General features: G+C 43.3%; 1 protein-coding gene across 3 annotated transcripts in view; it reads left to right on the top strand.

The window, feature by feature from the left end:
* Positions 1 to 24,521, top strand: part of ARHGEF4 (Rho guanine nucleotide exchange factor 4) — a 126,633-nt gene that overhangs the window by 64,768 nt on the left and 37,344 nt on the right. For all 3 annotated transcript variants that reach the window (XM_083868555.1, XM_083868553.1, XM_083868554.1), the window contains one exon: positions 17,784 to 17,923. In XM_083868555.1, the coding sequence (XP_083724681.1) occupies positions 17,784 to 17,923 (140 nt within the window). The remainder of the gene's footprint in view (positions 1 to 17,783; positions 17,924 to 24,521) is intronic.

The raw sequence follows: 24,521 nt of genomic DNA, 5'->3' as shown, positions 1-24,521 counted from the left end.
CCTAATCGCCTTCTTCCCATGTTCTCTTCCCTTTAGGGGCTGGGCAGCTCCCTGACAGCCTCTGCTGCAGCTTCACCCAGAGCATTAGTTCTCCTGTGATGGCATTTGACAAGCCTCACTTTTGATCTAGAGGGGGAACTTTCACCAACACAAATAATAACATCTGAAATTTTGTTGCTGGTGACTGTGGGCAATTAAAAGCTAAATGTCACACAGCAGCGTAGGCTGCACTTTCCTAGTGAAAATATTGCATGATGATTTGGTGACAGCAGTTAATTAGTTTGGGCAAATGATCTCTTGCTGTGGATGTTTATCAGTGCAATCACATTTATAGTCAGGCTAACGGGGTAGAAAAAAGGGAAGGGAATACTCTGCCTTTTTGCATTAGGGAGAGCACATCATCCAGTGGTGTGACTCTTGCAAGACAGAGACCTGGCTCTGTGCTTTTTCCCTCAGTTCTCTGCTGAGCAGAATGCTCAGCAGCAAGACTGTCTCCTGAAGGTCACTGAGCTGCACACAACAGGAACTGACAGGTCTCTTTCCAGGATCTGCCTGAGCTGCAGTAACTCAAAGAAAACGAGAGACATCCAGGTTCAGCAGAGCTCTCGGGAGGGGTATTCAAAGTTCAGACCAAAATGGGTACCAGAGAGGCACAGAGAGTAAGAGGAGCTGCAAACCAGAGCGTGGCTGTGTCAGGACATGTTGTGCTGGCTTTGCAGAGTAGGGAAGTGTCTGGCACCCTTCTCCAGAACAGCCGTGAACTCGGGTGAAGACAGCAACAGCTCCTGGGGCCCAGAAACACAGTGCCCTCAATTTAACTGGCTTTCTGTGAGTTCATGGCAGATGCATTCTTGTTGCCCGGTCTAGTCTAAAATGCACTACATCAATCTTCTAATTTAAAATAAAGCTGTTCTGAACTCCTAACAACGTCATTTGAATATGCTTAGCTTGGAGCATGAAACAGTGTGTAGGCTGACTTGTTAAGTGTGTGTGTAGTGGTTTAAAGGAGATACAGAGCATATTTTTGGGTACCACAATAAGAGTGCTGTGGGATGAGTTGGAGAGGATCCAGAAGAAAGTAATGAGAGTAATCTGGGGCACATGATCTGCAGAAGTTTGGATGATTTTTGGGGTGTGCAGTAGAGGAGAATGGAGGAAGACATGAATCCTGAAATGCCTGGAAAGGCTGTCCTGAAGGCAACTATTGGGTACTTATTGATGTGTTGGGGGTAGTGAGGGGGGAGAAGTGGCAAAGATGTTTCTGGCTGGATGCTAGGAGAAACCCTGGAAAAAGGTTACCTGGAGAGACTGTGAAGTCTCAGTCAGTAAAGGTCTTGAGGAGAAGGTTGGGGAAAGCTTTCTCAGAAACTAATGTTGCTGTTGATTCAGCTCCAGAGCAGATGAACTGGCAAGATTTTGTGAGGGTTCCTTGCAGTCTTGCCTTGTATAGACAAGATCAGAATGAACACTGGGCTACCACCTGTGCTTTGAGCTGCAATTCAAGTAATTGGCTTCATTGATCTCTTTATTTCATTACTGCACAGTAAATCACTTTGGCTCCATTCCAAAATTCCTTTACTCTGGTAGAAGTTGGATGAAATCCTTTCTGCACAGTTAGGAGCACACTTCTGTTTCCAAGATATTTATTCCCTACTAATTTATGTATTTAAAATCCTCCTGTGTATTTCTATAGAATGAAGATGACTTCACTGGCCCCCTCTTTCCACTTTCAGTGTCATGTTGTGTAGATGTTTGAGTTGTGACTGTTGTAGACTCAGGAGGGTACCTGGCAGGTCCCACAGGTAATTCCAACTATGTGGGTCATGTAGGCAGTGTTAGATGGAGTTTGGTGTTCCAGGCAGCTCAGTGCCCCCATCTTGGAGAACTTATCTCTGGTGACTCTCCATTCTGTTCCAAAAATGAACCAAAAAAAAAAAAATCACCCAAGAATTCATATCTGAGGTGTTTAACTGTTTCACTGACATGGTCAGTTCCTGGTTTGTGGACTCAGAATCCAGAAGCCAGGCATTATCAGGGAGTGCCTTCAGCAGCGACGTGCTGAATTCAGGCTCAGCACTTAATGGTACGTGCAGTTTTTGGAGGGTTGTCTCACACTGTCTTCTGCAGTGCTGTGCTACATCTGTGTTTTCTTGCCTTTCTGACCCCATTCTTTTGCTAACACAGGTCAGCAACTACTAAAAATGGCATTGTATACCCACTGGGAATGAGAATTTCAGATTCTGCTGTGATGCCTCCAGGGCTAGCTCCATGTCCTTGTTAGCTCCAAGTAGCTGCGTTTGGCTTCACCCTTGGTCATCTTAGAGCAGAGAGAACTGGGGAGGGATTGAAGGAGGTGTAAATCAAATGCTGGACCAAGAGAAAATCCAAGCAGTCTCTCAGCATCTTTCTCATTAGAACCCAGCATAAGATGTTTGTGAGCCATGGGAATACAATTTACAAGTTGTTCTCTCAAGCCCAGATTTGCCTGTCACTCCTTGCTGGATAAATGCAATCCATTAGTTAGAGGCTTTTTCCACTGGTTGAATTGTTTCAACTTGTCTCTGAAACATATTTATGTGGTTTCATATGTTGTTTTTAAAGTCCAAATCCTCTTTTATTGCTGCAGTGGAGATGAATATCTGTGAGGTTGAGCGGCAACAAGAGGGGATCTGCCCCTTCTGCACAATCCTAATTGTGGCTCTGGGGCTGGGGATGTGTTCTTTTCCTGGAATGAGGGTAGGAAAACAAGCAGAGTGTCTCGCTGTCATCACCTTGTGCAGGGCTCTCTGTTTGCTTTGCTTGTCTTCCTATTCCTCTTGGTCTTGCTCAGCTTTTCCCACATCACACAGAGAAGTGAGATTATGTGAGTGTATGGGTAATAACAGCTTCAGTCACTGATGTCAGAAGTATAAATTAGTAACTGGGGGGGAAAATGTTTTGCATCATGGGTCTTATTTGGGCAAGATAGATCTGTTCATGAGATGAAGCAGCCTGCGCCCTCCTGCCCTTTGCTAATGTTACACAAAGCTGTTGCTGCTGATGTTCTACTGGAGGATGAGGTGCTCAGCTGAGCCCGCTGGGCAGGCTTTCTTCTCTTGCTGCTGACTCCTGGTGTGATCTCACCTTTGTGGTACCTTAGTGATAGTGTCTGCCCTGGACTTTCTTTGCACACTGTATAATTTTGGGATTTGTTGTTTTTTTGACTGTGGAAATATCTGGAATTTTCATGTGAGAATTTTTTTTGTCTAAGACTCCTAGTTCCGCATAACCATTTCTGTGAGCATGATGAAGACACCGATTTTTGTGCCTAGCAAAACACTGTCAGGAGACTGAATTAGGTGCAAATTTCTCCTCTTCCTGCAGTTGTTTCTGAAAGGGAGCTGTAACTGAGATGATTCTAAGAGACAAAGTGGATGCTTAGTTGAGGAAGTAGCATCAATTGTGGTGAGTTCACACTATTTCCATTCCTCAGAAGGAGGAGAGTACTTGTCAAGTCCAGAAGCTGTCTTCACACAGACCAAACTCAGATCTCCTTTGGGTTTGACAGATGTCAGTGGTTCTGGCAATAGCCAAGGCCACAGGAATCAAGTGTTCTGTACACAGTGATGCTGTAGTGTTGTCACCAGCAGTGTGGAAGCCTTCTCCTCATGATTTCCAGATCAGCTCTTCAGCTGTCATCATTTTGGAACTGAGAAAACTTACTGATTTCTTCATCAGCCCCAGCCTTGTTTGTGAATCCCAGACCCCATTGCTCAGAAGAGTAACATCTTCCCAATGTGCTTCTCTGCCTCCCCAAAGGATGGGTTAAACTGGAGTTGGCTGAAATGTGGAGCTGTAGATTTAGTGGTGGAGTCATTGGAGCTATGATGATCCATGGCTGTGGTATCTGAGTGCCAACCATTGCAGCTGTCAGTGCCCAAACCCTCTCCAAAGTGACAGCCCAAACCTTTGGTCATCCCAACCACTGCAGAACACGAGAAGTGATGGTTACAAGCGAAAACTGGTGTTGTGCCTGCAGTAGCAAGGAGGGCTAACACCAAAGGATGCCATTTTGTTGCTTTAGACTGGGACTACTAGTTAGAATGGAGGTATCAATTATACTTTTTATCATCTCTCTGCTACTATCTTGTTTAGTTGTGACTTCACCTGAGTTTTTTTGTCCCTTCCATCTAGGATCAGTTGTGAATTCACCTGTTCTTTTTGTCCCTCCCGCCTAGGATCAATCTATTTCCCATTAAAAGGAATTTGTGCACATGGAGAACATTTTTCTCTCACCTCTGAGAGAGCTCTCTAGTCTTTATCAGACTGGAAATGCTATTCTGCACTGAAATCAGGCAAGCGCCATTGTGCCTGTTCTGATTGTTTTGCTGTTGACATTTTTGAGATTATGCAAAGAAGGATCTGTGCAGTGTAGTGAAAAGAACAAACCCAAACCTTTAAGGTTGCTCTGAGGCTAGCAATGAAAACTCATACAGCTCAGAAAATGTGCCTTGGAACTGATTTGAGACAGTGCTGTATGTAGCAATTATTCCCAAGAAGGACAATTTCTATTTCAGACAAGCTCAGGCTGTATTTACAGCAGAGGGACACTGGAGTCAAGGGCATTGTTTAACTTCTGATACACTTTGATGACATTTGCTCCATTCCCAGCAGGGAAGATAAGCAGACGCCAGGAACACGGTGTAGGAATGGCAGTTTCCTGCCCTCAGTGGAACTGCACCTGCTGAGTTCAGACACGGGTTTGAGGGGAAGAATGTCCCACTTCTGGAGCCTGGCCTTTGCATTTGTGTTGGAAAGGAAAGAAGGCAGACAGAAGAGTAATTAATCAAGGAAACAAGATCGTGAAGAGATTTATGTCCCTCATCTTTACGTGTAATGGCTCTGTCAGCTGTGGGATGGGCTCTTGGAGGGGCTGCTCTCTAATGGGGTGGCATTCAGAGCTCTGCAATGCTGAGACAGCTGAGGGTGGGGAGGTTGCTGCAGGGTGATACAGGCCCCCGCTACCCATCTTTTCAGAAGAAAAATGGGGAGAAGAGATGGTCAATACAATTTGTTGATACAAGCAAAAAGCTAATGTAAAGATCTGTGAGTTTGCTTTATTTGTGAGTAGAAGAGTCACACCTGAATGGCTGAAAAGTGTCCTCTGCACCTGTGTGCCAGGGTCCTGTGCAGTTGGTGCAGTGCTGGCTCTCTCCAGGCAGGCTGAGGGACAGGTCTGTTAATCACAAAGGCTGCATTGCAGCATCACCCCCAGGCCAGGCTGGCAGGAGAGCTGCAGCTCAGCCACACACTCAGAATGCAGCAGGCCAAACACCACAGGCTTGGTGTGCAATAGCTGGCATTGCTGCACTCAAATGGCCTCCAAGGCCAGGAAAGCATCTTCCATTTTTTCATGGATTTTGCAGCATGCTGAGCTTCCATGGTCCCCACTACATGCTGCGCACCTCACTCACTGATTTTAATCATTAGAATAACTCTCTTTTAAAGCTCCTTTAGAATAAATTAGCAACACTTGCTGTTCTCACCTGTCCCTGAAAATTCTTGATATTTCAAAAACTGAGAAGGAGCAGAGCAGTAAATTAGCAACAGTCACTGTTCTCACCTGTCCCTGAAAATTCTGGATTTTACAGAAACTGAGGAGCAGCAGAGTAGGATCTCCCACAGCTGCTTCTGGGGAACAATCTGTGGCTGCTGAGTGAGGCAGTGCAGGGTGAGCCTTGCCCTGCTGCTGTTCCCTCCTGTCAGGCTCTCCAGCTCACTCCAACACCCCTTACTTGTCAAGTAGAACAAATGTTTTTGGTGCTGAGAGCACTGGTCACTGTCACTGCAAAGATGGATGGCTTTCCAGGATGGATGGACATCATCTGGGAATTTGTTTTAGAGGCTGGGGTAGGGTTTTTTTTCATATCAGAGGAAGAAATTTATATCTTTTGACAGTAGTCTCCTGAGGGCCTCTTTCCTTTATTGATACTTCAGTGTTGTCCTTTGATGTAATAATCCTGCATTACATAGGCTGTCACTCAGAAATGATGAAGTTGGGCTTTTGGTGCAGGGGAATACCACCAAAGCTGAAAATAAAAATAATTATTTGAATTTATGAGACAGAGACAGCTATACCTTAACTTAAAGGAAGATGTTTCTGCCCAGAACAATTCATGATGAATATGAAAATTAGCCAGGAGCTTGGTCTTACTGAAATATGATCTAAACTGACAGATTTTGTGTTTACACTTCAACCAGGCCATGTCCTCAGCCAGTTTAAAAAGCACAGATAACATCCAATAGCAGTGGCACTGTGGAATTCAATGTTTCAAAAGTTGGCCAAACACAGGAAAGATCACATTTGACATACCTGCCCTTGAGTGAAGGGATTATTTTTCTTGTTTCATAAATCCAAAGAGCTGATAAAGAATTGCTGGTTTGTTCACCAGGGCAGTGCATTAGAACACACAGAGTCTTGCTCTGGAAGGGAAGTTTTAGCCTGGGTGCATTTTGCAAGCAAGTTCCACAAGGATGACTTTAACTGCTGCAGGCATGTCTGGAGGAGAATGTCCCTTTGCTGACCAGAGCCTCAGATCCAGCTGCCTTTGACTGGACTTCATTTTTACCATCTCCAGCTGGGGATGGCTTCAACTTCTAAATCAGTTTCTAAAGCTTTCAAAATACTCTGTGCTGTGATGTGGAAGTGGCAATGTGTCATTTGGAATTCACAGTTCAAAATGCACACTTTGCATCTCAGGCTCAGGATTTGCTGAAATGCTGATGTGACCAATTCTGCTGTTCTGATTTCCTTCTCAAGGCCCACAGCAAACATCCTAAGTGATGAATTTAACTATGAAAGGCACCCTGGCCAATGTGACCTTGACAGAATGCTTTTTTTTTTTTTTTTTTTTTTCCCTTTTAAAGGGGTGATTAATAATGGCTTTGAATCGAATACTTGAAATATTTCAAGAGGAATAATGTTTTCCTTGGAAGAGTTCTCTTGCTGTAGGGAGAGATTGCATCTGACACATCCAGCCACAATTCAGACCTGGAGCTGAATGTTGTGGAGAACTCAGAAATGAGGCACCTTCTCACACCAGTTTCCTAGGAAACTTAATTTTATTGAAAGCAAAACCTCCTTTTGTTCCTATGATATTTGAAAGTTTATTGAGATGCATCAATCAGTAGGTTCAGTATCTTGAGGATAATTCCTTAAATCTGATTTGCAGTAATCTATCATATCCACATCCCCAGACTCCCAGGGAACAAATATTCACAGTGGGCAGCTCATTAAGAACAGTATCAGATGCATAAGGCTGGTAAGGCCTGTCCTCGAGTTCTTCAATATATTTAACAAGAATATCACTGTCCGTGTACAGTTTGAAATGATTTTGGTGCAGAGCCTTTCACATGTATCACAGGCAGGGGAGTCTGAAGTGCCTGGAGAGGAGAGGTGTTGGGGGCTGAGTGGGGTGCAGCTGGATCTGGTGTGAAAAGTCCCCACTTTCACCCCAGCCAAGCCCTGAGGGCAGGAGACTCACCCAGGGCTCCTGTGGGCTCCAACCTTCTTTACTTGTTTTGTGCTCCTGCTCTTCAGCACAAGTATTGGTTATCAAAACCAGCCAGTCCCGTGCTCTGGCAGCAAAGTTTGTGCCAACAGAAGTGTAAATATTCCATGGCTGAGTGGGTTTGAATTCCCACCCTGACTCTGTCCGTGAGGTCCCTGAGCTGATGTGGTGCCCTGCCATTCTGCACCCATATTCCAGTGGCAAGGCTCTTGTGTCTTTTTCTACTCAAATATAAAAACTGGATTACATTTGGCCATGCTCAGCATCTGTCCTGCAGCTTGCTCAGAGCTGATCTCCCAAATCTGTTCTAAATAACACCAAAGAATTCCCCTGACTAATTCAGAGCCTGGCTTTGACTCCTTCGTGTAGCATTGTGTGATTCAAATGTCTGCTGCAAAAAGCCTGATCCCTGAGCTATCGTGGCAGTTCTAGTTAAATAATATTAATCCTTGATTTTCTGTTTTCCCCTCAGAAATATTTGGCAGCCTGATCTCAGGGATTTTCTTAGAACTCAGATTAAAATATAAACTGGGGCAGAGGGATTTCCCATAGGTAAAGCAGTTTTAGCAGTGTTTTTTAATAAAAATTTTGTATCCCCAGCATGAAATCAGATGTGTTGCGTGTTACATGAAGACTGGTCATGCAAAATAATGTCAACAAAACAATCCTGCTGCCCCTTGAGACTTATACTTGATAATGCACAAGAGCAATTGAAAGTCTTCTCATGGCATTCATTTTTAATTACTTCTGTGGTCCAAGGTCATAGATATAAGCCACTTGTCAGCCTGGATAGCTTCACCAAGATAAAGACTAGATTTATGGCATTTATGCAGAATTCTGGGAAAAACCAAAGGTCACATTTTTCAAATGGAAGTGTTCAAAGTTGCCTCTTAAAGCCGTCCTCAGCCCCTTGGATAAACAGCCTGCCTTTCACAAGGGCAGCAGAGGCTCTTTGTGCTGACTGTGCTGCAGACAGCCCGTGCCCAGAGTCACTCACCAGCCCGGTTTGGGGCTTGCAGGCCTCCCCCAGGCTCTGCTCTTGGTTTGGCCTTAACCGAAGTGGCCACGTTGTCAAGGCTTTAAATTATTGGGAAAACAATTCTTCATTTTTAATCTTTCAAGTTATAATGTGGATGATGCCATCATAAGAAAGACCCGTATCTGTTTTGTTTCCATGCAAAGTTGGCATGACCAAGTGGAACATTTTAGAGACTATTGTGATATTAATTGTTTTACATCCTGATGGCATTTCTTCAGAAAAATTATCTTAACCATTCTTTCCAGAGTGTTTTTTTCAGGCCAGTAGCTAAACTTTCATGTGTAGTAGAATTTTCTTGTTTCTAGACTGTGACTGAAGACAGTTTTTTTGCTTTTTGGCAATATAATCTTTAGCAAAGACTTAGCTTCCAAGCTCTTGGGCTTTTGAGGGTGTGCTTGAATGTAGGGACAGAATAAAAATGCAGAATCTTTGGAAACATAAGTCAACCAGAATTTTCCACAGCAGGTTTATGTCCTTTCCTTTGTTTAATAAAGTAACAGGTACAAGAAGGAGGCTCTGTGAGAGCCCATGGGAGCTTGGCTTCCTACCACTCTCCTGGGAGTGCTCCGAGGAACTTGTTTTAGAGGCAAAGCAAATCATCACTAAATCAATAGAATTAAAACAGACAAGTGTGAGATTTGGGACATAACAGCACTTGCATGAAGAAATCACCAATTAAGTCTTTGGGAAGTAGCTGCAGAGGCAGGAGGAACAGCAATTCCTGAGAGAATGAGGGAACATTTTCTATTGAAGGTCTTTATTTGAGGGCTGTTGATGACTAGAAATATTGGTTCTGTCTGAATTGTTAAAGGGTCTTTCATTTGCATTCCTGAAGAGAAAAAAAAAGGATTACAACACAGATTTTGGGAATGCTTGAGTATGCACCAGGGCATTGGTTCAGACAAACACAGATTAACTGAAGGCAGAGCAATAAGAGCTAGAATCAGTAAGATAAGTGTGACTCCTTTGTCTGCCTGTTCCCACAGAAAAGTTTCATATATTTGTGCAAACAAAAGCTGAGAGAAGCCCAAAGGTGATTCTAGGAATGATGCCACATGTAACCATGCACTGGAGCAGTGGCAAGTGTTGAGATCATGTAGGGGAGTCTGTGGGAATCATCTTTTAAATAAACACTGTGTCTCTTTTTGCCAGATTGCCGATCTCCCAACTTGTGGGATGTGCCTATAAGGTTTTGAAAATCTGGAGCTGATGCTCTTCTAAAAATAAACATATAAAAACAGATAAAAACAAATAAATTCCTGGAATTTTATTGACAAAATCTCTTCCAGTCCAGTTTTGTCAGCTGTACTAACACTCTTTGATACTGCTTTTACCTCCCATGTTTGCTGAAGTAGGTGTTGCCCACTGTAAATAACTATTGTTCTGGTTTCCTGGCCCATTTGCTCGAATTTCCTCAGTTTTTGTTACACTTCTGGATAAGAATGGGTGGATATGGACACAGGGACGTGGCATTTTCAGCTTTGCAGGTGAGCTGATGGCTCACTGAGGACTCTGCTGATGTGGAGTGACTCTGGTCACGCTCCACCAGGCCCTGTCAGATGTGTTGTTCCCCAGCGTGGCAGGATTTTGGGATGCAGTGCTCTAATAAAAGGGCAGCTTTGATGCTGCTGGTGGTTTTCCCATCAAGGGAGAGCAGTTTGGTCCGGGGTTGATTTTTACTTAAGACGTGGCAGGCACAGGGCTAAGCAGCAGAGTGAAATGGACAGGTGAGAATTCTGCATGAGTTTGGAATGTCAGTGCTGGTTATCTGTTAGAAAGGAGAAAAGCAATCATTTTAGTCTTTCACAGAGGAAGCATTCAAAAAATGATTGTAGATTGTTCCACCTCCACACACACACACACACATCCAAACTCCTTTAAATTGCAGCCACTTCAAAGAATAAAATTCCTTTTTTGGGGCAGTAAATGACATTCCAGGTATTCCAACCTGCACACCCCACCAAGGATATGGTAAAGAATGTGCCTGGGTATTCAAAAGGTTTTGTCTGCTGGCTTTGGTTGCTGCCATTGACTCCATGCTTAGATTGTGACAGGGCTTAAAGCACTGAACTCAAATTGGCCCCTGTTGTGCTCAGGGTTGTCCAGACATAAAGTAAATAGCATTTCCAGAGACGTTCATCTGCAAAACGAGAGCAAACAGTCACTGTGGATGAGTAATCAGACCTGAGCAAACAAACAACAAATACACAGAGGAGGAGGACATGCCTCCTTTTTTCCAAGTCAGTAGCTGTGATGGGAACAAGGCCAGTGAATTAATAGTTTATGTGCAGTACCACAGAGGGACTTGTCAACAAAGGATCAGCCTTTGGATGAAGAGAGTATATTTATGTGCTTTCCTATCTGTTTTTTCCACTATGTCCACTCTTCTTCAAAACCAGTGAAGTCCCTCCCCTCTCCCAGGTGTGCCATCACCCACCAGGGCAGGCGGGGCTGGGGGCAGCTCCGTGCCCTGAGTGTCCAGGGCAAACTGGGCCAAGCTGCAAGTGCAGAGCAAGTGGTGACGTGGGTGTCAGGGCTGCAGAGCCATCCATAATCCACCTCTCTCTTCCCCATAATTATCTCTGCTACCCAAGAGAGCTGAGAACTCCCTTAAGCCTCCCTGCGAGTCATTTCGATTCTAATTGGGATTTAAAAACTCTTGAAACCTGAGTGGGTGGCTCAGTGCATTATTGCTGATGAATGGTACCCTGGGTGATGTGCCCAGCAGACCCACAGAGGAGCTCTGCTTGGTTTTCCAGTGAAGAGCTGTCCTTTTTGTTTTCAAGCACAGATTTGCTCTTTACCTCAGCTAATTAGGACCTGGCTTCATTCACAAAAGAAATTCTGTTTGTGGCACCGTACCAAAATGTTAATTCAATTTTGTTATGTTGAATCCTTTCCCTTCTTAATTTTTCTTTAAAATGGAGGAGATGAAGCTTGTTTTCTCCACGTAAATATTTTTTGTCTTTCCTTCCCAGTCTTGATTTCTCCCTCAAAGATTGATTTAACATGGTTTCATCACCTACTCAGAAATGTCATCATAATGACCTCAGCTCTCTGGGCTTGGATTTGAAGGACCATGTTCCTGGTGATTTTCTGGTTTGTTTTGGTGTTTTGGTTTGGTTTTTCTCCTCATGAAGCTCGTCCTAAACCGGTCATTGTTCTCTTGTTGTTAATTCCCTGCCTGACTTTCCTCTTCTTGTTAAACTGGCCCACAAACATTGGCAGGATGATGAGAGAGGGTCCATCAGCACAGTAAGAGCTGGAGAATTGCACTGCTGAGGCAGGAAGGGGATGACATCACTCTGATGGATTTCACTGTGGCAGCTGCAGAGGGACCTCCCTGTACCCGGCATCTGATAAATGAAGCACATAATTGAGAACAGGGCTGATGGAGGCTGCAGCACTATTTCCCAGGAAACAAGGGTTTAGCAATCCCAAATGGGTGAAGAGAAGGGTAAAGGGGCTCTTCTCACCTGGGCAGTGCAGTCTGGGTGGGGTTCCCAGTCCCATGAACACCATTCACTTGTTTATCATCTTAAATCTCCTGAAGTGCTTCCTGCAGCAGCTGCACTGTGCTTTCCTGTGGGCTGCACACAACCACAGCAATCTCTGCTCACTGAGGCAGAGGAGATGATGTTGTTAGCTCTGAATTAATTTGTTCTGTGAGTGTAAATCAGCCTCCTACTGTTGTTTTGGTGAATTATTTGAAATGTAAATTCTGCTGAGACAAATGAAATGTGTGGATGTGGAAAAAGGCACACTTGAAAGAGAGAACTCAAATACAGAAAAAAAAAAGTTCCCTTTGTCAATATAATGTGCTTTTAATAAACTATGGATGCTCTTGGCTTTCCAAGCTGTCTGTAATCATCATGGATTCCTGTCCCAGCCTTACCCCCAAAAGCTGTAGACTGTAAGTCAAGTGAAAACAGATAACCAACATTTTGGGAAAATGCCTCTAGCCCATTTTCCTTCAGTCCTGGGTCATTGTTCAGGCTTGTGACCCAGACACACGTCTGGAGCTCCTCGCCACTGGGGAGCTGCTGGGGCTTATTCCAGCTGAGACATAAACCTCTGTAAGTTTGAGAGAGCTCTGTTAAGAGGCTGTGCTAAATTTAGGGCTGTAGTGTCCAGATCTTCTGAGGAAACTATTTGAGAAATTTATTCTTTGAGAATAATTTGCCAGTGAGAGGGTGGAATTATATTCCTTAATTTTGGGGTGGTTTTTTTTAATCGTGCTAGGTGTATGGGGGGTTTGGGGCATTATCTTGATTTGGGTTTTTGTTTGAGCTTTTTATTTGTTTGATTGTTTAACAGCAACTTGTGTTCACTAATTCCTGACACTTGGAATGTATGAGGCAGGTCCATCCTTTGAGAGAGGAGCAGAGCACAGATGTGTGGAACTGCATGACTTGTACTAGGTGACATTAGTCTTAACTGAACTCCAGACTACAGCTAACATTTGTTTTCTGAGACCTCCAGCAGATGATCTTATTCCAACTTAATCTTCCCACCAGTTTGATGAACAACACAAAACCTTTTCTCTATGTTTTCTCCTACCTGCCATCTCTGTTGGTGAAGATCAAGGCTGTCCCAGTGCAGCCCCACTGGTTTATTCTCCAGTGTCACCCAGGCTTGATTGTGAAAACCCCACCATGCAGGCAGCTGCCTTCCAATTATGCCCATTTCCCTTGAAGCAGGGTGCAGTTGCACTGGCAGGGTGGCAATGAGGTGCTCAGCTGTGGCTTGTCTCTCGCTCTGGGCACAGAGTGCTCTTCTCTGTGCAGCCACAGAGCTGGTAACAGCTCCAGAGGCTTTCTGGTGGCATGGAGAGCTCTGGAACTGTGTACAGCTACCTCTTAGAGTAGCTTGGCATCACCTTTCAGCAAGGTGGGGGCACAAGCAGAGCCCAGCCAGGACCCTTCCCATTGCTGCATTCTTACTCCTGCATTCCAACCTCTGCAGGGAGATGTGAGCAGGGTGAACCCTTCCCCTGGACCATCCTGATCAACCTTCACTTGATTTGCACAGAACCCTTCCCTTTTGTCCCTGAATTCAGCCCAAGTGCTGCCTGCTCAGGCACTTGGACAGAACACCTCTGCCCTTCACAGGTTCCAGTGATGTGTTTTCTATGAGTCTGGAAGCTTCACATCCTCAAGTTAATTCTTCATGGAGTCAGGTTTTTGACACTTTATCTATATGGATGCATTAAAAAGGGGTTTGTGTGGCTTCTTTTGTGAGCTGCTTTTGCTAGAATTATCTATCTGCTTTTGTACTGTGATGACATAAATACCAAACCTGGGCTAGGACCAACAGCAGTGTGGAACAGAGTTTAATTCCTGCACATATTGGCTGTAGTACTAAATGTTGGTACTCCCTCTCCCTCTGTTCCTGTGTATGAGATTTGTTGCCATATTTACTGAAATTTATCAGGACAGAGATATAAAATTTGAAAAAATCTGCTGGAGTTAATTGATGCATGGCTTTACTTTTTGACAGAACACTGTTCTTTGGTGTGGCCTGACAGCCAGGGAGGGACAGGTCAGGTCAGTGTTTCAGAGAGGTCAGGCATGACTGTGCCACTGAATTTCAGTGTCAGACAGAGATGAGCACTTGGAGGTGGCAGGAATGAAGCATCTAAATTAGGCACTGTGCAGTTTAACAGTGGCTGTCCAGCCTGTGCTGTGCTGTTGGGGAGGCTGATAGACTGTTTCAGCAATCTCTGCTAACTTGTCTTTTAAGATTTTTGTATAGTGCTTGCTTCTTTTCTACTTGACCTAGTTTGTACTGTGCACGTTAAGTCAGTTCCTAAGCTAAAAGCCTTCGCTCTCCTACTTCCCTGATGGTTTTCTAGTGCATTGGGTCACTATTTCAGACTACTATTTTACTTATTTGTGGTCATGGCTTTCATCTAACCTGCTTCGGAGCAAATTCTAATTTTTCATTAATTTAATTATTCCCTGCAGCATTAGTTTAAGAAAATGTGCAATGATTATCTTGGCCATTCTTTCTCAAGGATTGAGAACTTCCTCATGCTTATCAAGTGTAGTTTTTGGTGCAATATGTCTATAAAGGCTTTTTTTTTTTTTTTTTTTTTTTCCAGGAAAGCTAATCCCAAATGCAGTAGCAGGTTGTGAGACAGCAGAGAATTGATGAGCTTGGTAAGATCAGAGAGGAAAAACAGATCTCTGGTAAAAGCAAGCACAGCTCTGCACTTAGCAAAGCAGAGGTATAGAGCATTTTAAGTAACACAGATAAATACCTCCCTGGAGCTTTTGCTTTTTCATCTAAGCACAGATCAGAGAAAAAAAAAATAGGAAAATGTGGGGGCAAAAACCAAAAGCTTTAAAGAAGCCAATGAACATTTTTCAAGTTGAAGGTTACTTTTAGCAGTGAAAATAGCAGAAGATACGTAAGGGAAAAGCAATGAAGATATGTAAAATAAGGGAAAAGAAGGAGATCAGAGGGCTGCAGATGAGTTTTGGATTAAGTGACTGCTGATTGATTCTTATAAATGATTTATTTTTATTTGTTCTTGAAAAACCTTTCTAATTTGTTTCTGTGCTACACTAACACAGTGAAAGTTGTTCATTACTATTAGACAGAGGTTTTTCAGACAGTGAACAAGCAAAAAGTGATACCTTTAATGCCCTAAATTTAGTTTTAAAAGTTTCAGCCATGGTAACTTTGCATGAAATTATCATATCAGTGGTATTCCAGCTGGTTTTGAGTTTTATATTAGTGGACTAGATCTTAACCCCAGAATTGCTTTATATGCAATTTATACTACTGGCACATACTCAGTGCAGAATTTCTGTATAATGAACGATGTGAAGTGTCAGAGCAAAGAGAGGGGAATGCTTGATTTTTGTGTGAAATGTCACTTAAAGTTGAATGGTTGGGTAGTTCCATACTTGTAGAGAGAATTCTGCTTTAATCATAAGCTCATATGCACCTCTGTGTCCTGAATTGCCACCAATACCAAGTGGAGTTCCAGCTTCAGACAATCTTTGCTGTGTTGTGCCTATTTATTGAGTTCAAAGCATAAACAAGCAAGTATCTGGTTTAAAAATAGCTCATGCTCGTCATTTTGATGTCAGGTCACTGCATGGAACTGATAGCTGCTACACTGAATTTACACCTCCCTGTTGATAGCAGTGATCAGAGGATGCAGTCTTAACAAACCATCCCATGTACTGAAAGTGTTGATGAGGATGTGCTCTGCAGCTCTGGCTGGAGCCTCTGTCAGCACTTTGTTCAGTGCTAATGTGGTGCAGCTTTGGTTTCAGGTAATAATAAGCTAATCAGTCATGGGGTGATTTTTTTTACCCAATGGCACAATTAGGTGCATAAGATGCACTTGCATTATGAAGGGAAATGAGGGCTCAACACCAGATTTGTGAGTTGCTCCCTATTAAAGCTCTACAAAGTCAAGCCCAAAAGATGTTTTCACCTGTTCTGTAAAAATTTGGAGGGTAACATCATGTAACTTGCACAGCCAAGACTGTTGCCAGGGGTGCTGATAGTAATGTCAATGTTTTCATTCACTTCTACTCCTTGAGCCGTGTCAAGTCCATTGAAGTAAAATTAGGATTTATATCAGCTGTTCTCTGCATCCTGTCTGTGTAGGTACTTGCTTCATGCACAGAAATCTTCACAAAGCCCACTGCTTTGTCATGGAAACTGTTGCCCTAGCAGTTGCTAATCCAGATGAATATATCAGCAAGTGTTTTCTTTAATCACTGCCTTTTTTCAGTGATTTGAGAAGAGAAGGTTCATGTTCAGTAACCAGTGCAGGGATGGGATGAATGACACTACATGCCACTGAAGGGTATTTGCTAATACCTTGAGGAGATTTTAGGAGAAACATCCTGCCTGTGAAATGGATGAATTGACACTTTATTCTGTGCAAGGAGTAGAAATGCCACATTTTTATTTCTCTCAGGCTTGAGACTTCAGTATTTGTTGTAGCTGCAGACTGTGAACTCTCCATTATCTTTAGCTTGTTTAGGGCTGTGCTGAGCAGAATGGCCTTCCTGTGGTATTAATGGATAATTCTGGAGCAAACACCCTTTTAGACATCAAAAAGGATTCTCAAATAAGTGTGTGGACAGAGAGGAAGGTGAATGTTTTTCCCAAAGGCTGAGACTTCCTTTGGCCTGATAGGATTGGTAAATCATATTCCTCCAGGTGTGAAGTAGCAGACATGAGCTGCTTTTTACCTACTCCAGTTTCCTGTCAACACAGCAAGGTCATAATAAAATCACATTTGTGCCACCATTGCCCTTCGTGTTTTTTCAGACCATGTTTTCCTATTCTTGCTTGATCTTTTCTTTGCAACATGAGGCAATTGTCAAACTTTTTAAAAATTGTATTTTCCAGTCTAGAAAAAGATACAATCATTTATGGGGGTAAAACGTGAGTGAGAAAAATTCTCTGAAAACCAGGCATGCATGAGAGTGGAATTGTGTGAGGTTTTTATCTCCTTTTCTTCGTGTTAGAGCCGGGATTAATGCACAGGAGTCACAGTTTCATGTTCGGACTCAGTGTTCATTAATTCTTATCTATAGTACAGTCTCACCAGTTGTGAGCTCTAACAAGGTAGAAAATTGAGTACCTCTAACTCTTTCCAAGGTCTTTCAAGTGCCAATTGCCCAATAACGAGATGACGCATATTATTTATACTGTTAACCCAATAACTGACCACTTAAGGCCTGCGATGTGGACCTTTTTCACACAATTAGAAAAGAACCACCTGAAACCAAGAAGAAGGTGAAGAAAAAGGACTTAGACAATGCCCTATATCCTCCATCTTGCCCCATATATTACTATATACTAAACCATAAATTCTAAGCTTTTCACCCTGTGAGATCACACAATCCTATTCAAACCACACACCCACAGCCCCAGTGCTATCACTCAGTTTCAGAAGCCTGTTCCGTGGCCTCAGGTCAAAGGTAGTTCTTGCTTGAGGGTCAGTGCCTTTTAGCACAGAAAGCCTAAAAATTCTCAGCTTCCAGAATTCCAACAGCATTGTGTCACAGCAGAGTGGCACAAAATTTCCTCTGTAGTTCCCTTGTCTTTTTTCCCCTCGTGCTGCATTGTGGTGCCCCTTGCCCCAGTGAGCTCCTCTCCTGCTCAGTGCTGCTGAGGCTGCTGTGCTCTGTGCCCATTTGTGCCTTTTGCTGTTGCAGTGATCACGGACGGAGCCCTGGACAAGACAGCCCTGACGGATGATGTGGGCAGCGAGGAGGATCTGTACGAGGATTTCCGCAGCTCCAACCACCGCTACGGCCACCCCGGGGGCGGCGGCGAGCAGCTGGCCATCAACGAGGTACGTCTGCTCCTCATCATGGGGCTGCCAGGGAACTGCCAGGGAAAGGCCCTGCAGGGACCCACCACAGGTTACAAGAATGCTTCATGGCTTAGGGTGCTCTGGGAAGGCTGAGCTGGAACAGAGACTGGACAGAGCTGGAGAATAAAGTAGATATTTATTCTAAGGCCTTTAGGGTACACCTTGGGCAGGACAAGAGCCTGACCAGGACTACACCCAAGGTGGACCCAAAATGGTCACAAAATGGGTGACTGGTGACAAGGTCTCACACTTTTATAAGTTTTGGTCCATTTGCGTATTGGGGTTTAATTGTCCAATTACAGCTTCAGATGATGAAGTCCCATCCTTCTTGTTTCTCTCTTCAGCCCACTGTTGTTCATGCTTTTGGGCCTGAAAGTTGTACTCATTGTCCTTGGTCTTCAGCAGGAAAAAGATTTGTTTTGTCACCTACTCTGTGAAGAGAGCTCAGTGACACTGAACGTAGGCTCAAAACTGCATCCCTGGGCAGCACAGAATCTGAAAAACATGAAAGCTCAAACTTAAGGCATCAGTGTTGATCTACCTCAGTTTTACTTTTCCCGTTGGCCCGTTGGCCTGGCCCACCTCTGTTGTTCATATATGTCCCAGTTCTAGAGGCTTCTCCTTTCCCTGTTTCCCCATTGGTTGTGGTATCACTGGTTGTCCATCCCCATATTCCCTATAGGTCACTGCCCTTTGCCCTGCCCTTGCACCACCCCTGTGCCCTCAGACCATTGGTCCCTGACCCCACACTTTACCCTGGGCACTCCACTGAATTGGTCTTCTGTCCCTGGACTCCTTTGGTGTGAGGCTGCAATAAACCCTGCTGGAACTCTCTACAGGGGACCCTTCCTGCCTTTCCTTCACTGAGCTAGCCATGGGCTGTGTGTGTGTGTGTGTGGATAAAGTGACTGTTCCTGTGCCCACCTGAGGGGCTTCTTGAGAAGAGATACCTTCAGGAGTGTAGATGGCATCTTACCATCCCTTCCACACTGCTGCACCCCATCTCACACACAGCAGGAAGAACTATGCTGGTGGTTCTGGTTAACCACACCAGGCTGATAATGGCACAGGGAAGGGGGCTCTAAATGTCATTTCCTGTGGGCACCATTTACAGGGGCTGGGCCATCCATCAGGAGCCACAGGGCCTGAGCAGGTCGCTCCCCTCTTGGGTGATTTTGATTGAGAAGCTTAAAAACATTAATTAACTTATTAACAGCAATAAGGAACTTGTTAAAAACATACATGAACTTGTTAAAAACATATGTGAACTTATTAATAACAATAATGAACTTTTAAAAAAATTAATGATCCTGTTAAAAACATTAATGGACAAGTTCAGACTTGGGGTGTGTTGTACTGAAGGCATAAGGGAAATGTTGAAAACATCCCTGGTCCAGCTGTTTCTTTATTCATAGGTAAAAAGGGTGCAAATTTTAATACAGGTTTGGTCTTCAGTGTTTCTTCCTGTTCCCCAGTACTCTAGGGATGTGAAAGACCTATCTTTTTAGTCACTGTTTTTAGCTATTTTGTTTTATAGTGCTGATCCTGATTGATATCAGCAGTTTAAAAAGGTACTACTTGCTTTAAGCAATGCAATGAGCACTAACAGATCTAAGATGTTTTTCCTGTAAAAGTACTATTTTGTGTCTTGTGCATTAGAATTGGCATCCTGCTACACACAGAATGCATTTTCTGTGAGGTGCACTTGGAAGAGTGGAGCATGTTCACCACATGAGTGATCTCTTGAACTCCTACACCTTCTTTCTCTATTTCCTCTGCTCTGTTACTTGTACATGACCTTCCCAAGATGAGAAGGCAGGGATGAAAGAAGCATTATATTTTCTTTTGCTAAGCTATAACTGAAACTACATGGCTCTCAGTGTGTGTGTTTGATACACCCAGTGATGGTGCTTCTGGGGTCTGAAAAAGCTCCAGAAAGCTGCATAGTGAGGATAACAGCTTTTCTTCAAAAACAACAGCAAATGCTCTTGCAGCAGTTCTCCTGCTCCCACTGCTCAGAATCCCCACCTACAGCCCTGGGTGCCTGGGCTAAGGAAGGGAGTTGCTTTATTTTGTTTCCCTATTGCTTACATCCAGGAGTTATCAAATCATGGACAGAGTTCTTTAATTTAAACTCAGTGGTCTTGGGCTGTTGTCACTGGCAAGAAAACATGGGCAGAACACCAGAAAATTTTGAGTTGTGTTCTTTCACATTTACCTAGTGTGTTTATAAGAGTCTAGGCACCACAGGAGTCAGTCCCAAAGTATCCACGGAGTCTGCGGGAGGAGGATTCTGCTTCCCTTCCCTTCCCTTCCCTTCCCTTCCCTTCCCTTCCCTTCCCTTCCCTTCCCTTCCCTTCCCTTCCCTTCCCTCTCCCCTCATCTTTAGAAGCCTTTAAAATCAGAAAAGAAAATAAATAAACTTGCCAGCAGGTCTCACCATCGTGCATGTGGTGGTTTTTTCTTTCTTTATTCATTATTATGGAGAACAATTTCTTTTCTTTCATTTTTTAAAAGTTCATTTTATTAGAGTAAAATCACTTGTAATCAGGAAAGCAAAGGGATGTGTCCAAAGCAGGTGTAATTTGTATAATCTGTGAAGCGTATGTGGAGTTTTGTTGGCCAGCAGACATGAAAGAAAAGAGATTATTTTTGGCTTGTTCCCTAGAATCTTGCCTGTTCAGGAGCCAACAAAACTGTAAGAACAAACAGTTCATTATTTACTTTGTCAACTGGTTCCTAGGGGTAATTAATCCATCACTTGGTTCCAGTGAGCCTCAGCAAAGCGCTGCCTACACAATCACTTCCCAGAACAAGAGATTACAGAAAGTACAAAATCTCTGCAGTGAAACATTCAGTCTGTGAGATGGGAATTCCACAACAACAGACATCCAAAGTGTTAGAATGGAAATATCTCAAATAGCTGGTAGTTGGACAGGCTTATCCTCATCTTCCCTCCTGCACCAAAAGGTGCCTATTGATAAGTCCTGAGTGTTTTCCATAGTGCTAGGAGTGATGTGGGGTGAAGATTTCAGTGTTCACTCATTCAGTCACATTCTGTGAGTAGTCTCAGCTTTGTTTTATTGTATTCCAAGTTGCATTTTATTGGTTGTGGATAAGGAAACTATGGTAACCACATTATTCTTAGCCTTCATGGAAGAAACAGCTTTCAAATAAACAGAGAAGGCTGAAATACATTTTTAAGGCAGTTGGCAGACCAAGTGTTGCATTAAAGAACAAAACTCCCAACCACTGAGTTTTAGTTCATTTTGGTTCAAGAAAAAATTATTATGGAATAAAAAAGAAACCTTTCATAAAACTAGAATAATTTATTGGCAAGAACACTAGAGGGATAAAAGAAAGCTGGGAAGGTTGTATAGGGCCCACCTAAGAAGATCAGCATGAGAGTGTGTAAGAGCCAAGAAAAAATCAATCAAAAAGCAATAATAAGGGTTTGGGATGAGAAAAGAAGCAGGGGAAGTAATTTTCTTGGGGCATCTGTTTGACATTCTTTCAAATGCTTTCTTGATGTTCAGGAAAAGAGATTTTTGTGTTTAGATTGTACTTGGTGGAGTTGACTTTGTGTTTGCGCCAGATAAGGAACCTGTCCTTGTATTTTATTGCATCCAGGGTATCACTGGGGGAAAATGCAGCAAGAGAAAAATCTGTACTGCAAATACATTGTGATTCTGTCCTTCCATTTCTCCATAAATGTTATGTATGAGACAGATCCAGCCTCAAGCTTTATTAAATGTGTTCCATGCAGTATGAAGTGGAGAACACGAGGGATTAGGTGGATAAAAACCTCCCTGCCTGGCTTTGCAGTGAGCATGGTGATGAGAAGCTATCTAGTTTTCCCAAGTAAGTAACTGGCCTTGGTGAGGAAGCTTAGACCTCTTTTCTTGGTAATATCTGAGGTTCTCCAATATCTGAGAGTTTTCTGTGTCCTGTGCAGGTCTATGCTTTGCAAGAAATGAAATTAAAATTCAGCACAGCCCTTGCAGCCCTCCATGAACAGCACTGTGCCCATCTTGTGAAAGCAAATCTCTAAGTATTCGGAAAATAACAGCAATAACTCCCATTTTTTTCCTTATCTCTTATGCCTCTATGCCTGATAAGTTTGGAATCTGGTATGTGAAGTCTCATTCCTGAGGAGAGGCACAATTCATTGGCTTCAGCAGGCCAGGATTTTATCTAAGACACGTACCCACTGCTGCCTTGTGTTTTAAAGTGCAATATCATAGTGTCTTACAGATGTTTGAGCTAACCCATGGTTGTTGACAAGCTGCAATTAAGCTAATTGGTTCCAACATATATATGTTCCTGATTTAACAAAGTAATTAATCCAGAAAAATGTTCCAAGTGGCACAAACAATGCATTTGCCACATACCCAGGGCAACAGACACTGTAGCAGTACTCTCTCCATCTTGCTGAGTCTCTAAAACATTACTCTGGGGCTAAGCTTTGATCCTGTGCTCACCCAGTGCTTCTCCCAGAGCAGTCAGTTTTAAACAAGACAGACTTATGAACTGTTGGAGTTTTTAAAAGGAGAAAGCCCAAAACAAAACAGCAAAACCAAATCAAACCCCCAAACTCATGAAATGTTAATACAGATGAAATCAGAACAACTGATTTTAATTTTGTTAAACATGAATAATCTCCTTCATAGCCTTTTTCACTCCGTTTATCTTCATTCTAATTAATAGAAATCTCTTGTGTACTATATGAGGGCAAATTTCATAAGACAGAAACATTTTTAAATAGTGTCACAAAATATTGCCATTCCTTTTCTTTAAAAGAGTATAGAATAGATTGCAAAATCTGTGGTCACAATGTATTTCCAGACTGAAAACAGTTAGAATTATTGATCATATGGAAGCAATGTATAACATTCTTGTGTAATGTGGGAGAAGAGATTTATTATCACTTTTGTATCTTGATGTGAGTATATTGCTAAAGCAAACAGAAACACCTGCCAGCACCCATTGAGTTGTTTTGGGGTTTTATTTTCCCCTTCTGGAGAGCCTAATCTCTGCTTTTGTGTCCCACGTACTCCTGCAGCCAAGGTTGACAACTGTGCTCCAGAAGCAGCAGATATGATTTATTTGCAGGATACAGTATAAAGCTCAGTGCTGTCAAGGACAAGAAATAATGTTCCCCTGTGGACATAAATCTTCACTGGTCCCAAGTGCTTGCATAACTTTGTGTAGGGCTTAAATATGAGTGTTCAGAGTATGGAGTCAGAATTGTAACTTCTTTTACTGCCTGGTGGATTTAGTTTTTAGAGTTTTCTGGTCTGCAGACTTTGAAGGTTGGTTCAGAGGGCTTTTTGCAATGGGTTTAAGGCAAATCAGTATATTCAAATGCTCTGTGGCAATTATGTATCATCAAACATCAGGATCAGTAGCTAAGTGGTCCCAGGGGTTTCCAGAGCCATATTTCTGTCTTCTACCCTGGGCAGCTGGGGCTGCTCTGAGCCATTTCCTCACGTCCTCCTCAGCACTGGGACTTGGGCACCCCCTGAGCAAGGGATCCTCCTTCAGCAGGATGAAGATGCAGAGATTGTGATGGAGGCCAGTGTAGCTCACTCAGTACTGAGGAAAGGCTCTCTTGTGAGTGAGTGTTGGGGTTTTTTGGAAAGGTGGGAGAAATGGAATGTGCTTTCACACCTGCAGTGAGTCCTTATCCATCTAAATGCTTGTTCTCAACCATGGGAGATGAGGGCAGGTAGCTCCCTTGCCATGGGGCTGTAGCATACACTCCACCAGGAGTTCAATCCATATAGAAACATTTTTGTAAAATATATTTTCTTTTGCTGGACCATGCTTTCTCTAAACACCCTGATTAGTCTGATACTCGTCAGGAACAAGTAAAAAACCTCCAGGCTTAGCTTGTTTTTTGGGGGTAAGAATTATGGGGAGCTGTTAGAGTTCTAACTCCCAACCCAAAACTCTGTGGTGTTACGGTGCTGCAGATGCATTAGGAGATGAGTGGGTTATGAGCTCAGTCTCTCAGCAATCTAACTCCTCCTTCCAGGAGCCAAGCTGGAGCAGCACAACAGGAGTGGCAGCCTCTGGCTCTCACCTCTGTGAGTACTGCTGTGCCCCCACATGTACACAGACCTGTTTGAGGAGTGGGAGGTGCTGCCCAAACTTTCATCCCCGGCTGTAAACCAGAGCTAAATACGTCACTCAGAGGAGATAACTGAGACAGCTTGATGGCTCTGGGGTTCTTACATCAGCCCTGCCAGCTGTTAGACTGCAAAGACTAACAGCTTCTGTTAATGCTTGTTAATGATCTCTTGTGAGTATTGGGGCACTCAATAAAATGTCTGGGTTTTGTTGGCATTAAACGTGTTCCCAGTTACTGGGGTGTGAAGAGGGGCTTGGCTCCGCAAATAGTGTTCCCTTTAGGGAAAAAATGATCCAAGAATGTTTTAACTGCTGAAGTTACCTGTGCCAAATCACCTCAAAGACTGCCTGCATTTTATCCAGTGTGTCCATGGGTTCCCAGAACTCTGTCTGATGCTCCTCACTACTTAAAGACAACAAGATGTGTTTGTCTCTTTATCCTGAA

The sequence above is a fragment of the Zosterops lateralis genome, assembly GCF_965231275.1.
Source record: "Zosterops lateralis genome assembly, chromosome: 10".
Taxonomy (NCBI): Eukaryota; Metazoa; Chordata; class Aves; order Passeriformes; family Zosteropidae; genus Zosterops; species Zosterops lateralis.
The sequence above is the reverse complement of the archived record's forward strand: the minus strand, read 5'-3'. Positions and strand labels throughout refer to the sequence as shown.